Genomic DNA, 12,779 nt, shown 5'->3' with positions numbered 1-12,779 from the left:
TCACGGCCCACAAACCTGCTTGCACAAATAACCCCGTGGTATTTTCACAGAATCACAGAATCACAGAATCGTTTTGGTTGGAAAAGACCTCCAAGATCATCAAGTCCAACCTTTGACCCATCACCACCTTGTCAGCTCATTTTCATACGAGTGCAGCTGGCTGTGCCAGCAAGCTCTGAACCTGAGGAGAGTGTGAGACATGCTTTGCTGGGACTTCCTCCCATCCCATTCTAAGCCGTGAGGAAAATCCCAGGAGCACAGTTGCAGGCAGATGACTATTGCCACCTCACTGTGGTGTAGTGCCTTTCATCTGAATCTCTTAAAATGCTCAACAGATATTTCTTCTTAAGCCTGGTAGGGTGTTCTGTCCATTTTACAGATGGGGAAATGGAGGCACAGAGCTGAGGTGACTTGGATTTCAAGTCAGGTATAACTCAATCTTAGCTACCCCAGTTCTGCAGGAGCCAGGCTGTGCTTGCCCTTGAATTTGTCTTTATCCTGTGTTCTACATGGGCTCAGAAAGAAAACATTGATTCTAAATTATAGGTGTTATCTCTGCACTGCACTGTACAGAAAAAGTTCAACCTCACAAAGAATCAAAGTTTAAAATGAGCTTATCTGCCGAGGATGAATGAAATTCTGATTTAATCAAGACCAACAGTGTGATGCTGTCCCCCACCAGCACAATGCTATAACCACCACACTTCAAGCAAGACAGTGTTTTAGTGATCTCTTGTGGTTATTTTAATTATTTTATTGTTTCTTTTTCTAGTGGAGAAGCCATATAAATGTGAGTTTTGTGGAAGGAGCTACAAGCAGAGGAGCTCGTTGGAGGAGCACAAGGAGCGCTGCCGGACTTACCTGCAGAACGCTGGCATGTGTGAGGCTGGTGAGTTTATCACATTGCAGTGGTTTTGGGGTTTCAGTGCTTTACAGGGCTTATGAAAGGGCATCTGGTGAGCTGTTAACCCACAGCCTGACAACAGCTTTTCCTACACTCCTTTTCAGTAACCTGAGGGGCTATAATGTTCTGAAGGGGCTGGTTCATCGGAGCCCTCAGGCTGGTAGTTAGGGAGTGCTTTTGCTTTAATCACTTTTTTCTTTAACTGTTACTTTGTGTAAAACATCTAAAATGCATTGTACCCAGCATTTCTGGAGGTGATGCTCAGTGAATTAAATTATTCCTACATTAATGCTGTTATATGGCTCATTTTACAGGATGAGTTGTTGACCACCGTGTGTTTGATGGTTCCTTTTCTTTAGAATAAGAACTGTTAGAATTTGAAGCAGTTTTAGTGGCTTGGATCCAGGGCATGAAAAGGGAGTGGTATCCCAAAAATCACTGACAGATCAGCTTAGGAGGGAGTGAGAGGTAAAGGGCTGCTTTGAATATAGAGCTGCCTTTGGAAAAGATGAAATGTATCAAAACATGTTCTTTTCTTATTTTCCATTTTGCAGTCTCAGTGCTGCAGTTCCAAAATACTTCAGTGAAAAGTAATCACCATAATCTTTGTCCCTGCTTCACCTGAACTGTTGAAATCCTAAAATGAATACTGTGATTTGGATCTCACAACACACCAGCAAGTCAGGAAAAAATTGCTCTTCCCACAGTCAAGGAGTGGCTGTGACCTCCCAAAGAACTCTGTGACTGATCTAAGAAGAGATGAGGCCACAGTTTCAGAATTCAGGCTCCCATTTTTTGCTATGCAGCCTTGAAAAAACACCAAATAATGAACACATGGAATCTCAGAGGGTTTGGGTTGAAAGGACCTTGAAGATCACCCAGTGCCCCCCATCCCTGCCATAGACAGGGACACCATCCACTCTCCCAGCTTGCTCCAAGCCTTGTCCAGCCTGGCCTTGGACACTTCCAGGGATGAGCAAATTATGCCAGGGCCTCATCACTCTCACAGGGAGAAACTTCCTCCTAATAACTCTATCCACAACAGTAAGGACAAGATTCTGTAGGAATAATCACAAGCCAGGCCTGAAAATCAGTGTGAAGAGCCACTGGTATGTGATGAAACCCTTGGGTACAGGAATCCCTACACTGTGCAGAGAGTGTAGCTTGGTGTTTCTGGCTTTGTGACACACACAGAAAGCTTCCCAGAGAACCATGATTTACCAAAGTGTTTCATAGAGCTTTTTAAGAGTTTTACAGTTTTGAGGGGGCTCTCTTCTTGTCAGCAAGTGACATATTTCTTAGAGCATTCATAAAAGTTACTGATAATCAGCTCATCAGCAAGTTCTGGGTTTGGTGAGAACCCTTACACATTGTAAAGTGGTTTGTGTTACATCATGGCCATCACCAAACATGTCCACCTGTGAAAATGGAAAACATGAGACCTGCTGCAGGTTTCTGCTTTGAAACTATTCCCATGGTTTAGATGCATTTCAGAATAGCAACATTCCCCCCTTACCCCAAGCCTGTGGTGCAGTCCTTGCTGCAGCACTGCAGGGAGCCTTAACTGGTCACAGGGAATGCAAATTCCCAGAGGCCAAGAGGTGTCTGCTCCCCTTGGAGACCTTCACACCCTTACTGCAGTGTTGTTAGGAAATTTTATGGAAAATGAGAACTCCTGGGGCATTTCCATCTAATTCCCTGGTATCAACAGGATGTTGGGTGGCAGAACCAGGGAGAGGGAAAGCTGGAAAGACTCTCAGGAGGTCATTTACTAAGTTCCTTTTTTTCCCCCCGAAGTGTAGCACTTTGCATTTCTGTTTAGTAAACATCCTCTTTCCATTACTGATCCTTTCCCTACTTCTCTGCATCACTTTGAATTTTGGTGTTTTTCTGAATTCCCCTCAAGCTTCTCAACCAGGTCTTGTGGAAGGTGTATCTATCCACAGCAGGAGGGTGGAACTGGATGACCTTTAAGGTCCCTTCGAACTCAAACCACTCCATAATTCTATAATTCTCACATGGAGCCATCTTTAGACACAAAAGTGCTCTACATGCCATCATTCATAACTGTTTAAAATATTTAAAAGCATCAGGACAGTAGTAACCATTCTATTTGTTTTTCAGTGCCATGCTTGCATGTTCTAAATGTGAAAATATTTCTAAAAGAGAAGTTTCATGTAACAATATAGTTGGGGCATTGTCCCTGATAACCATCTCTCTGACATTGTTCTCATTGCACAATCACCCAACTCCGTTCCACTCTCCATTCTTGAGTGACCACACAGAGATGCTACAGGAAGCAATGCCTCTAATTTCAGCTTTGTACTTGAGGGCTTTGCTAACATTATCTGCACATTCTAAAAATTCTACTCACATTGGTTGGTGTGGCAGAAACCACACTATGGGAACAGCTCAGTGCAGGGTGAGCGCTGGTGGGGCTGGGACAGCTGCCGCTCTCTCCAGCTGCAAGGGGTGACATGGTGGCCCAGAGATGGATGTCCCATCCCTGGAAGTGTTCAAGGCCACGTTGGACAAATCTTGGAACAACTTGGGCTAGAGGAAAGTGTCCCTGTCCATGGCAGGGGGGTGGTACAAGGTGATCCTTAAGGTCCCTCCCAAGCCAAACCACTCAGTGAACCCATGGTGGCCAGGGGACAACACCTTTTGGAGAGGTGGCTCCACACCCAGCACCCACAGGACAACCTAAGGAGTCCTTCCTAATGGATAATTCACAGTGGCAGGAAAGAACACTCTGGAAGTGCTTTACCCAGGCAGGATCACACCTGAAATGTGCACTGGGACAGGCAGCAGCACTGGGAGCAGCATGGAGACCTCTCAGGGGGGTCAGGGAAGCCCATCCTCAGCCCTGGTGCTGGCTGAGCAGGAGAGGGGCTCCCAGCTGTAAAAGTGCTGGGATCAACCCCATCTTTACACCATATAAAATTCCATGCTTAGGAGCTCAACTTCCCAAGTAATTCCAGAGCCAGTGATCAGATCTGACCAAGGGGATTTATTTGAGCTGCAGAGTTCCTTTCAGCATCCTCAGAGACTTTTTTTTTTGGCTTTCTGACCCTGCAGTTGAGCCAGCAGAGCCCTGAGCTTGCAGGATAACCTAAGATCCCAGGCTGCTAGTCAGTGCTTTGGAAGCCTGGATTTTCTGTATTTGTTTTTTTTTCTCAGTGTAATTTTGAGCAAAGCATTTGACCATTTCTGTTAGTCCAGCCTGAATTTTATTTTTAGATCCATGTTACAGTGAGATAATTAGTTATTTAAATCACCATACGCAGTGGAATCATCCAGAGGGAGGACAATTTAAGAAGGACACACAGTATGATTACTTCTCTATATTTGAGAAGTCTTTAGAGAATTTGGAGTGATTAAAAAACTTTTTTCTAAATACTAAATATTATTCTTGGATTGTTTAATATGTGATCCAGAAGAAAAAGTTGGATGAGATAATTTTCAGTTAGTTTCTGGGTACAGAGCCACTTTTGTGGATGAGAACCTGTATAACCACCTTCATCTTACTGGGAGCAGACATTGTTTCCCTAAGGCCAGGTTGTGGAAATGTCATCAAAGACCTTTTGTGGCCCATAAATAGAAATTATTTTTTCTTTAGGAAAAAATAGCCGGTAGCAAGGAGTCAAAAATCTTAATGTGAAGGCAAAGACCCTCAGCATTAAAATAAAAGGGCAGAGAAGCATGAAACTGCAAGACGGATTCTACAGGAATCCCAGATCATGTTATGTAGGTCAATAGTTACTGTCTCTGCAGATCTCCTCCAAGGAAAGGCTCTGTTATTCCTGCAGGAAGCCCTCATCTGCCCTCCTGACATTAATTCAACAATTAAAGTTCCCTTGGTGGCACATAAATAATGTTGACAAGTCACCCCTGATGTGCTACGTGCAGCTTCAGGTGTGCTCCTGGGGCTGGGAGGGCTGAGAGCAGCTCTGGGCTGAGTCCTGCCAGGATAAGGAAAAACACTGTGAAAATGTGGAATTAAAGCTTTACTAGAGCAACCCATGGCTCCTCAGAGTGCAACTCCTGGAGGTAAAGACTGAGGAAAAGGGGAACTAGAACAACAAAATCATAAAACCAAAGAACTGGCAGGGATCAGGGAGCTGCTTTTATGGTATGGGTGAATTGTGTTTTCTTTCTTTTTTCTTTACAAAGAAAAAGGTACATTTTTGAGTACACCATTTGTTGGGGTTTTCAAAATTTAGATTACTGTTGTTAATGACTTGTGCAATGATCCAGCCAAGATTATGAGACTTTGGGGTTGGGGGTAGTTCAAACCTTGCACTACAGTCATCTAAAGTTAATATAAAGCTGCATATTCCAGGCTTTGGAGCATGAGAATTAAACTGAAGTCCTGAAATTAAAAACCCTATAATTTTCAACACCAAACTAGAGCTTTTGGCCCAAGCCCAAACAGGTGATTACTTTCTACCTCCCTCCCTTCCCCTCAGAGTGTCACCTTAACCTGGTGTTTTGTCTCACTTCGTGCAGCTCTTACATCGTGTCTGGGTATTTCATGCTGAGAGCAGGGATGAATACATTCATGGGAACCTCCAAACACACTGGAGTAATTTGGAATAAAACTGAGACTAGAAGAGCAGTGTGTTATTACCTTCAAGGCACTCCATGCCCTGCACAGGGCTGGCTGTCACGTACATCCCAAGGTTCCAGGACTGTGACCAAGCCAGGCCCTGTTATCCCATCCTCCCTGACTCATATTTGTAGCCAGTGTTTGTGGCACCAAGTACCTCTGAAAACACTTCACGTTTTCAAACTGCTGAACAAACACGAACAAATAGTTCTGGCTGAGGTTTGGTGAGTCATGGTTTGTGCTGACTGAAACTGGTGTTATCAGGAGCAGCACTGACAAACAGGTACAGAGGACGGACTGAAACGCTCAGGGAAAGGCTGCACAGGGCTGGGAAGGATGAAGCTGCACTTTCAGCACTTGCTCTGCTGGGCAAACAGAAATTGAAGTCAATACTCAATGAATATGTGTTTAGCAGGAATGAAATATCAAAGTGTTCCTATCTCTTTCCTCTAGCACTGCTTGTCTCTTATTTAAGTTAGGCTTCATGTATTCAGGGAGACCTCATTTTGGCCTACCAGTGCCTTAAGGGGGTTATGAAAAGGAGGCAGAAGGATTTTTTATGCAGGCAGGGAGTGACAGGAGAAGGGACAATGGTTTTAGACTGCCAGAGGGTAGGGTTGGATGGGATGGTAGGAAGAAATTCTTCCCTGGGAGGATGGTGAGACCCTGGCACAGGTTGTCCAGAGAGGCTGTGACTGTGTCATCCCTGGAAATGTCCAGGTTGGACAAGGCTTGGAGAAACCTGGGATAATGGAAGGTGCCCATGACCATGCCAGGGGGGCACTGGATGGTCTTCAAAGTCCTTTCCAACTAAAATCACTCCATATTTCCATGATTTTACATTTAGATTTGTTGGTGTATGTACATTAACACAGCAACCAGGACTCTTTCACAGTGAAAACAACCTTTTATACCACCTTGGGAAAGTAAATCACTCCTCATTGTCCTCACCTTGTAGATCCCATCTCCTGCAGGCTCAGGCAGTCCACTAACATGTGTCCAGTCCTCAGCACAGTGATGCCTGCCACTATTTCAGCAATGAGTTTACTCTTCATTATAACTTTTGACATAAAACTACCAGTCCAGATGGGTGCTGTTGAGGTTTGAGCAGGGTTTGGGGGGGAAGCCACAGCAGTTATGATCAGTATTAGTGTGGTAGTAGCGATATGAGGTGGCAGCTCTCCAGCTCAAGGCCTCTGCAGCCTCCAGGAGCTGAGAGCAAGCACAGCTTCTGTGCAGTGCTGGGCACTGCTTAGCAGAGCTCTGGAAAATGGGAAGAGCCTTAACAGGCCCAATCCCAAGGGAGTCATCACAGGGCACAGGTACTTTTCCAAAAATTAGAAATTTGGGAGGTTGTAACAAGCTTTAAAACACAGAAGAAACAGTCATAGTTAGTTTTAGCTGTAGCATTTAGGAAAAAAATATAAAGTGACAGTAACACCTGGGGAAAAAAGAGTTAGAAATTTTGAATTTTGAAAGGCTTTATTGCTTTTTTTTTTACTGGAACACTGATAGATATCATACAAGTTTCTTAGTGGTTCGTTAAGACATCTCTGACTGATATCTGAAAAGTTAAGCAAGAACACTGAGTGTCTCCTCCTGCAGCTCGAAACACTGAGTGTGCAGGTGTCACCCAGCCTTACTCAGAATAAAAAAGAAAGGCCAGCGGAGCTTCTCTCTCCATCTGCAATTTAACCAAGCTTCCAGCCAGTTCATTTACTTCCTCTTGCTGACGACAGTTCTGGTTTGTGCTCCCCCCTGAGTGAGCTCAGGGCTGTGCTGCCACTGACCACAACGGGTGCCCAGAGAGCAGGAATGACAGAAAAAGCAAAACCAGCTCTGCATTAGATCTCCAAACTGTTTCCTCCAGTTATGTGGCTGACTGGAGATTAAACCAGTCAGCTCTTCCTTTATTTTTATCTTTCTTTTTTTCCTTTTCACCTACGTGTTGTGTTTTTTTTTTTTTTTTTTTTTCTCCTCCGTTTTTTTTTTTTTTTTTTTTTTTTTTTTTTTTTTTTTTTTTTTTTTTTTCCTTCCTTTTCACATTTTCCAACCTAGCCAGCGTGGAGGCAAGGCACATCAAGGCAGAGATGGGGACTGAAAGAGCCCTTGTGCTGGACAGGCTAGCGAGCAACGTGGCAAAGAGAAAAAGCTCAATGCCTCAGAAATTTATTGGTAAGAACAAAACCCCTTTTCATCTGCAACAGTTAAATACGTGTGGGTCGGTAACAAACAGTACAATGCCTCTGCTTCTTTTAAATATCCTGCTCAAGCTTAGCATCTAATACAAAAAAAATTAAGTAACACTGATTTTTGTGATGGGGTTTTAGCAATTTCTTGTAAGGGGTTGATTAAAATAAAAAGGATTTATTCTGTTGGCTGCTTAAACTGGGCGGAAGCTACTGTTGTGCCTTGTGTCTTTATGTAGGTGATTTAGAAATATGTTTTATGAGCTTCCACGTGCCATTTCTGTACCTATGTATTTGAAATGTTCTCTGCTAGGATCTAGAACAGGCAAAGAATAGGAAGGTTAATGTTTTCTCAGCAGGAGCTGAAGATTCCTGCAGGATTCATGTGTGGAATAAGGCCTAAAGGCAGAAAAGTATTGGATTTCTCTTAGTCATCCTATTAAATTTGTCTATGATTAAAAAATATCAAATCCTTTCTTGTGGTAATTTAAGCAAGCAGATGTTTCCATAGTACTTTCTTTGCATTTAATTGAACATGATCAGAGTTTTGCATGTTGGGGATCTCAAATACTAGTTGGGCAGGTTCTGGGTTTCAGCAAACACCTGACCCTCTTGGCCAGTCTTATTTCATCAACCTGCCTTTAAAGAAAATAAAATACAGCCCTGTCCTAAGGAAAACCCTTAGTCAGCAGTTATATAATATAGGTGCTGATGAAGCCTTATTTGTGCTCTTTGTAGGGTTACATAAGGTAAAAAGTGTTTTGGTTTTTTTTTTTTTTTACGGCCCAATATAAAGTTCACCCTCCGAGTGGGGCCCATGTGGGAGAGCTTGGGGCTGGGAGGGCAGGCAGGGCTGCTGCAGCCAAACCCCCAGCACAGGGTGCACCAGCTCCAGAGCAAGGTAAGGGTGAGCAGCTGGATCTATCCAGGTAAAACTGCACAGCTGGATCCATCCAGGTAAAGCTGCACAGCTGGATCCACCGAGGTAAAGCTGCACAGCTGGATCCACCCAGGTAAAGCTGTGCAGATGGGTCCACCCAGGTAAAACTGCACAGCTGGATCCATCCAGGTAAAGGTAAGCAGATGGATCCATCCAGGTAAAGCTGCACAGCTGGATCCACCCAGGTAAAGCGTGCAGCTGGATCCATCCCAGGTAAAGGTGAGCAGATGGATGCATCACACAAGAAACCAACTCAGTTTTTGAAGCTAATGGAGCTCTTAGTGGGTTTGGTAGGTAGCACTGGGCTTTCATCTATGAAAACTGGTCTCGTTTATTTATTTATTTTACATCAGTGTGGCTTTCTAAAGGTCACCCCACTGCATAGCCAGACCAGCACACTCCAACTGAGTCTCTTTGGTGCTCAGGATTGAAACTGGGCCTGTGGGGCTTGGCCCTTACATGTCTTACTGTGGTTCAAAAAGCAATATTAATGCAAATGGGTTTGTAATCCTTTAGCTTCCTCTATTTTAGCATTTTTTCAGCTCTCTCATTGTGCAATCACCACCAGTTTGACCTTTATGTATTTTATTAAACAAGTCTGCAGCAGGATGCACCCCCTCAGCATGAACCTAACGTGAAGAACGAGTGGGTTTGGGGTTTCCTCTGTGAGCCAAAGAGTTTCTGTGTGGCCCAGATCCTCTGGGATTTGTGCTCGTGCTGGATGGCATGAACAGGCACTGCACACACAGGTGATTGCGTGGAGAAGCCAGAGACCCCATCACAGATCACTCAAAGGCACAAAATAATCAATTTTTGAAACTTGCTGGTTTTCTAGGACTTATGTGATTTTTCTTGTTAAATTACATGTGCAAACATTCCCCCCTCAGTCCTCTGTATCCCTGGGAAGGATGTTTCCAGGAGCAGGCTGTCCGACCTTGGTCTGACTCCTGTGCCTTTCTGACCCGCCCCTGTCAGAGCTCGGATCTGCCAGGCCAGTGCAGGGATTCTTTGGGAAATCTGGGAATGAGTGCTGATGTCTCATTTAGCCAGGAAGCAGGGAGAGGGATATACACTAACAAGGCATCTTTGTTTGGCTCGTTTCTCTGAATGAAGTCTATTGATTGGAAGAAAAAACCCTTTATTATAATTGGAGGGCTCTGCAGAGATTCAGACAAGCACCAGGAGTCTCACCCACTTTATTTTTCACATTTCCATCCCCAGTAGCTGCCTCGTGTGCACCAGTGCAAGTCCCACACAAGGGCAGGGACCACCAAACCCTGCATTTGACTCTTCACCTCTGCACCAGGACCCTCTTCAGACCCTTTTCCTGAGGGACCTTAAAATCCACCAGGACAGTGGAATCACAGAGCACTGTGAGACCCTCAGTGATCACTCAGGAGTTGGACTCAATGGTCCTGGTGGATCCCTTCCAGCTCAGGATATTCCACAATCCTATGATCATACATCAAGTTTCTTTATCTTACTTTACAACAGTGACTCTTAACACCAAAATTTTTAGGGAGTCTTGCCTACTTTTGCTTTTGTTGTTATTTTTTTTTTTTCTACTCAAATTCCAATTTATTCACATCTTTCACTTGCCTGGAGCTGGTTTTGTGAGTCACCCAAAAGTACTGCAGCATTTTATTTCCTTCCATGCGAGGCTGGACGAGCGGTGCTGCGGGCTGGAAGCAGTTACACTCTTGTGGTTCGTTAACACCTTTTGGAGTCTTTTAGAAGAGAAACGTGAGCTCCTGGTTTTCTGCCTCTGCAGTGAAACCCCGTGAGTTTCATACACATTGAGTCACGGTGTTGACAGGTGACTGATAAACATCTGCACCAGTGAGTTACCGTAACTAAGAGAATTGTGGAGCTAGAGTTTGCGAGTCACCAGCATGTGAAACCTTTCAGCTGGTTTGTTTTTTGTTTTTTTTAATTTTTTAAGCTATGAACAAGTTTATGCTTTTAGCAACCACAAAATTCAGTTACTTATTTCTAGACATTCACCTCCAAAATGTCTTTAGTGCTTTTGGGGTGCAGTTTATTTCCTCTTTGCAGCTGGCACAGAGAACAGGAGTTGCCTTGTGCTGTCCAGAGAGGTGTGAGCAGAATTTCAGGTGCACTTTCCTCCACTTCTGTCCAGTCCAGAGCTTTCCAAGCCACCCAGAGAAAAACTTTTTTTTTTTTTTTTCCACAAACCCTGTATCAAGGGACCCTAACTGTGGGGGGGTTATATTTATATCTGCCAGTATTAGATTACCTGAATACCTGTGTAGAGATCCAAGAAGCCAGGTATGGTTCAGAAGAAGCTGTAGTTGTCAAAGCACAGTGGAGAAAACTGCCTTCAGTGTCCAAGGACTTGTCAAAGATGAATCTCTCAGAAAGTACCCTCACCACCTCCTCTATTAGACTGGTTTGCTTCTACTCCTGAGATTTTAAAAAATATGAAAAAAAAACAAATACCCCACCCAAAAGTTACTTGTGTCTAAGAACAGTCTCTTTCAGCAGAGAACATATCATGCCCCATTCCCAGAGATTCCTACCCTTTAGAAAAGTCATCACAGGGTTTAAACAGCTCTTTACCCACTCAGAAGCTGCACAGCTGGATCCATCCAGGTAAAGCTGTGTAGATGGATCCACCCAGGTAAAGCTGCACAGCTGGATCCCTCCAGGTAAAACTGCACAGCTGGATCCCTCCAGGTAAAGCTGTGCAGATGGATCCATCCAGGTAAAGCTGTGCAGATGGATCCATCCAGGTGAAGCTGTGCAGATGGATCCATCCAGTTAAAATTGCACAGCTGGATCCATCCAGGTGAAGCTGTGCAGATGGATCCCTCCAGGTAAAATTGCACAGCTGGATCCATCCAGGTAAAGCTGTGCAGATGGATCCATCCAGGTAAAACTGTGCAGATGGATCCATCCCAGGTAAAGCTGTGCAGATGGATCCATCCAGGTAAAGCTGTGCAGATGGATCCACCCAGGTAAAGCTGTGCAGATGGATCCATCCAGGTAACATCCAGGTAAAACTGCCCAGCTGGATGCATCCAGGTGAAGCTGTGCAGATGGATCCATCCAGGTAAAACTGCACAGCTGGATCCATCCAGGTAAAGCTGTGCAGATGGATCCATCCAGGTAAAACTGTGCAGATGGATCCATCCCAGGTAAAGCTGTGCAGATGGATCCATCCAGGTAAAGCTGTGCAGATGGATCCATCCAGGTAAAACTGCACAGCTGGATCCCTCCAGGTAAAACTGCACAACTGGATCCATCCAGGTGAAGCTGTGCAGATGGATCCATCCAGGTAAAGCTGTGCAGATGGATCCACCCAGGTAAAGCTGTGCAGATGGATCCATCCAGGTAAAACTGCACAGCTGGATCCATCCAGGTAAAACCGCACACCGTAATTACCACTCAGGTAATCATCACCTCTCATCTCTTGCAGGTGAGAAACGACCCACCTTCGACATCAATTACAACTCCAGCTTCCTGTACGAAAAGGAGAGCGAGATGATGCACGGGCGCATGATGGACCAGGCCATCAACAACGCCATCACCTACCTCGGGGCCGAGGCCCTGCGCCCGCTCGTGCAGACCCCGCCGGCGCCCACGGCCGAGATGGTGCCGGTCATCAGCAGCCTGTACCCGCTGCCGCTGCCCCGCGCCGACGTCCCCAACGGCACCGCGCCGGAGGCCGAGAAGAGCCACCTCAGGGACAAGAGCCTGTCATCCGACAGGGGCCTTTCCCCCAACAACAGCGGCCACGACTCCACAGACACTGACAGCAACCACGAGGAGAGGCCCAACCCCACCTTCCACCAGAGCCAGGTGATCGCGGCTCCGACCCGCAACGGCCTCCAGGCCCTGAAGGATTTCCCGAGGCCTTACGAGATCATCAAGCCTCCCGCCATCTGCCCACGCGACGCCTTCAAGGTCATCAACAAGGAAGGGGAGGCCATCGGGGTGTACCGGTGCGACCACTGCCGCGTGCTCTTCCTGGATTACGTGATGTTCACCATCCACATGGGCTGCCACGGCTTCCGCGACCCCTTCGAGTGCAACGTCTGCGGCTACCGCAGCCACGACCGCTACGAGTTCTCCTCGCACATAGCTCGGGGAGAGCACAGAGTGGTGCTCAAGTGA

The 12,779-nt window shown here is 45.5% G+C and overlaps 1 protein-coding gene across 2 annotated transcripts in view; it reads left to right on the top strand.

Annotated features, from left to right (window-relative positions):
- IKZF3 (IKAROS family zinc finger 3) overlaps positions 1-12,779 on the top strand; it is a 34,328-nt gene extending 21,549 nt beyond the window's left edge. For both annotated transcript variants that reach the window (XM_041426453.1, XM_041426454.1), the window contains 3 exons: positions 773-889; positions 7,572-7,688; positions 12,082-12,779. In XM_041426453.1, the coding sequence (XP_041282387.1) occupies positions 773-889; positions 7,572-7,688; positions 12,082-12,779 (932 nt within the window). The remainder of the gene's footprint in view (positions 1-772; positions 890-7,571; positions 7,689-12,081) is intronic.

This window comes from Onychostruthus taczanowskii, unplaced genomic scaffold (genome assembly GCF_017590055.1).
Source record: "Onychostruthus taczanowskii isolate IOZ18803 unplaced genomic scaffold, ASM1759005v1 scaffold91, whole genome shotgun sequence".
In the NCBI taxonomy this organism is placed as follows: Eukaryota; Metazoa; Chordata; class Aves; order Passeriformes; family Passeridae; genus Onychostruthus; species Onychostruthus taczanowskii.
The sequence above is the reverse complement of the archived record's forward strand: the minus strand, read 5'-3'. Positions and strand labels throughout refer to the sequence as shown.